Source organism: Eptatretus burgeri, chromosome 9, assembly GCF_056783735.1.
Source record: "Eptatretus burgeri isolate ZD-2024b chromosome 9, Ebu_testis_v1, whole genome shotgun sequence".
Lineage (NCBI taxonomy): Eukaryota > Metazoa > Chordata > Myxini > Myxiniformes > Myxinidae > Eptatretus > Eptatretus burgeri.
In genome coordinates, this window is record NC_140969.1 from 80653209 (window position 1) to 80657233 (window position 4025).

Consider the following 4025-nt stretch of genomic DNA (forward strand, 5'->3'; position numbering starts at 1 on the left):
TTTTACTGGGTGGTTTGCCATCGCCTTCCCGGCATTGTTTGTCCATGCTCGACCCTTTTATTTTTTTTAAAATGCTGAGTGTCAAGCAATAAAGGAAGAAAGTCATTGGTGTGACTTGGCTGGAGTTTGAACCACCGACGACCGAGACTCAGAGTGGACTTTTTAACCAGGATGCCACACCAAGTCTGGTTGTAAAAGTATAGCGAAATAATTAACTGACTTTTGTCTGTGTATGGCATTAAGAACAATCCAGCTTAGTAGGATCTTTGATAAATGAACGCATTTGCATACACCATCGAATTCATTAATATATTGATTACTGACCCATATAATTGAAACAAAAGGATCATCTTTGGATAAATGAATGACTTATCTTGTGATCTCTTGCAGCCAAAGTCATCATGCTCTTGAAATGAGAATATTTCGCTTGTCAGATCCAACTCACCAATTGTTCAGGTGTGTGCACATGTTACAACAAACTGTTGCCCAAGTGGTAACCATGGGCATTCCCCAGTCCTGTCCTTTTTCATCAACAAATTAACTCTTTGGTTTCGGTTTTACTAATTCCCTGAACAACCTTAAGAACTGCAGAAACTACAGAACAATTAAATTGCCTTCATTATCGGAAGTCCAAATTTCCAATGAATTATTAATTTGCACAACTCTGGATTTGAATTTGAAGTCCATTAAATCATCACTGCACAAACGCTGGAGTTGAATTAACAAGAATATGGAATTGGGCTTTTGATACGGGTGAGGATGAGAGGGGTCGTTCATGATAAATTATATAAATTACTATCTCTGTGAAGGAGGTAGAGGAGTGGTTGAGATGATAGAGCTGATACTCCAGGTCTCACACCTTTTAGGTAGTTGACACACACAAGGATAAATAGACTGATTGTTCCTGATTTGTGCTTCCTTGCTGTGGTGAAGACTCATGAACATTTGCTTCATATTTCTCATTCTGTGCCTTTCCAGGCCATTGTTCCTGATTTTTCTGTTATTGCTCTCCTTGTGTATGTCCATTCTTGCCATACCCTTTGAAAGTTTATGAAGCTGTTGCCTTTTATCCTTCACCTGCCCCATGAGCCGAGACCTTCGTACAAAAAAGCAACCTTGCCACACCTGTGGCCACACATCTGTCCCCACAAAGGATTATCTGTGATTGTGCTGGGGTGAAAGAAAAACGCAGGTAGAGTCTTGGGAATATATATATATATATATATGTATATATATATATATATATATATATATATATATATATATATATATATATATATATATATATATATATATATATATATATATATATGGAAGACCCACCGCAGGGCTGGGAGTTGGTGGATTCCTCGTATCCATCGACTTCTGGGCTTGGGTGTTCATACCACCCACGTGGTCAGAACGTCCTCCCGAGGGTTCTAAGGTTAACCATGGTCGGTGGCTCCTTGCCTCAAATCATGCATAACTCTGAGGTTGAACTGAGGGAGGCACACCTGAAGGACCCACTCCCATACAAGCTTCATTATGTACATATTTCTCAATCCTCATTTCTTTCTCCATGTTTGAAAAGCTGCCCTCATCCAAAACTTTGCCACACCTTATTCCCTGGGGCAGTGGAGAAAGATAATTGTCTTTTATTTTTCTGCCGATACAGACCGACTTTAATCCTTGTGAAGACTAGTTTTCTATTGTGTATAATAATTATGTATTTGTGTATCGTCACCCAATTTCCTTGTAATTTATATTGAGGTACACTGTCAACAACTCTCCTCCTACATGTGAATGATGTTCAAGTCTCTCCATAAGCCTGAGAGTGGGTGGCTTTTCTGGATAACATCCTGTTTCTTCCAAAAAGTAAAATCAGATAATTTATAATTCTCCAGTTCTATTACTAACCCTACACAGAGCTGGGGTAACAAAGGCACCAACATTTTACAATTCATGGTTTCCAATATTTGGGAGGTCTTTTAATCCCCATGTAGGTGTCTTTACTATATATGTAAATGGACATTAACAGCAGCTAAAAATAAATATTCTCATCATGGGTCGAATGCACTTAATCGGCTTCACAAGCTCAACTTAAAAATTCCTCCTTTTCGAAAATTTCTTCCAATGAATTCCTTTATTACCCAGACTGGTGCCAATCCTCAACTCACTGATTGTGTTTGTTCTTCCCTTTTTTAACAATTTTTCAAACACCTCTGGATTTTAAGAAAAGTGATCTTTGTTATCATCACCGAACAGGTTCTCTCTCTATCTGTAATTACAATATGTTGGCATTTCACATCATTGGCCAAGAAATGCTGCGGGAGAGGATGCTCCACACACCCCACTTTCCTGTTCTTGTAAATCACTTTCAGATTGTTTTAAAATTAACATTTAAAAGATTTCCTTTTTTCTCAGGCACCTCAGGTACCTTTTTTCTCAGGTATCTCAGGCACCTTTTTTCTCAGGTCGATTGCAATTGAAATCCAATTTGGAAGTATAAAGGATTTTAAAATGCACCGAGCAAGTGGTTTATACGGCACCATTGCCATCAAAAGAAGAATAAATCAAAGATTATTCCACTGTAATATTTTGATCAAACTCACCAATGAAGGAGAAGCAAGGTAATTTGTCTCAAGGAGTAGGTGACAATTAAAAGAGGTAACCATGGCAATTTTGCAATGTTGTCTGTACCCTTTTGCAAATAAACACTCAAGCTTTTTGTCCTCTCCGAAACGAATTTAATTGCATAGCCAAAGCAAGAGTGATTAAAAAGCAATGGATTGTACTGCAGTAAAACAAAATGCAGCACAAATGTTTGAGTAAGTGATAGTTTAACTTAAAATGGTTAATTTCTTATATTATAGTAAAGAAACATAAAATGATCCCCTGTTTCCGTTTTCCCCAGGATTCTTATGAATGTCCATCTTGAGAATTATTATTTCGTTTTCCTGAGAATATTCAGTACTTTCACGACAAGATCTGATCCCATTGTTAGAGTAGTCCTTGGGAACTCGATAAGTAATCTTTAAAGTTTTAGAAGTTTGAATCCCACCTTCACAACAATTTGAAAAAGTGTTCATTTGTCAGGAATAATATTGACATGAAATTATTTGAATTCTGACTCACCTGGATGTATTCAATCATGTTGTCGGTATGAGCAACTGTAATATATCATCTAAATGAGGAGTTGTCCACATATGGAGTTTTGTGGACCACACACTGTCCACCTTTGCCTCTCTGAAGATCTCTCTTCCTGTATCTCTTCTCTCACTCATTTCTCTCCCTCTTTCTCATGTATTATTCCTTGTAGTACATGTTCATATCAGATGCGAAGCTATAAAAGTTTATTTTGATGAGTTGTAATAAACTACACCGATGAACAGTTAAGAGAAATCAAACTTTTGTTTGCTTTTCTTCAGATTGAAATTCTTCCAATCTAATGATAGATATATCAAAAAATATGTGAACACTCCACAAACCTGAAAACATATCACTTGGTTAATAAAGGAACACTTCATTACTTGCATTGTTTTGTAAAACGTATGTGATCATTTCATAAATTATAGAAAACCCCCAGTAATACCCCCTACGACCTACACTGTGACACACACACACACACACACACACACACACACACACACACACACACACACACACACACACACACACACACACACACACACAACATGTTCCCTGCGACATTGCACATGGATAATACAATAAAACATCATCCACAGATTTCAATACAATGCACAGGACACACATTACACAAACACAAACAATATGCAACATAAAGGACACAGAACCAGAATAGATCCTTAACGGAATTGAGATAACAGCTGAGAATCAGAATCAATTCTCAAATGTGGAGATTCACCCAAGCCTCCATCAAATAAACCATTATTGTTATTTTGAACATTGTGTGAAATGTTCTGTCCGAAGTGGATTTGTTATAGCAAGCACCCCGAGATAAGAGAGAAATAGTTTAATGGACCGCATTTCATGATTCTACTCCAAATGGTCATCTTGGACGTCCA

General features: G+C 37.3%; 1 protein-coding gene across 6 annotated transcripts in view; it reads left to right on the forward strand.

The window, feature by feature from the left end:
* LOC147020432 (serine/threonine-protein kinase RIO1-like) overlaps window positions 1–3460 on the forward strand; it is a 56253-nt gene extending 52793 nt beyond the window's left edge. For 2 of the 6 annotated variants that reach the window (XR_015061834.1, XM_085895746.1), the window contains exon 4: window positions 391–1210. Coding sequence is in view for 2 of the 6 variants with exons in the window: in XM_085895746.1 (XP_085751872.1) it covers window positions 391–411 (21 nt within the window). In the remaining 4 variants the exon portion in view is untranslated. Of the gene's footprint in view, window positions 1211–2893 lie in introns of those variants that run through there. The other 4 variants (XM_085895744.1, XM_085895743.1, XR_015061833.1 and 1 more) reach the window with 3 other exon arrangements.
* Window positions 3461–4025: the final 565 nt, after the last annotated feature.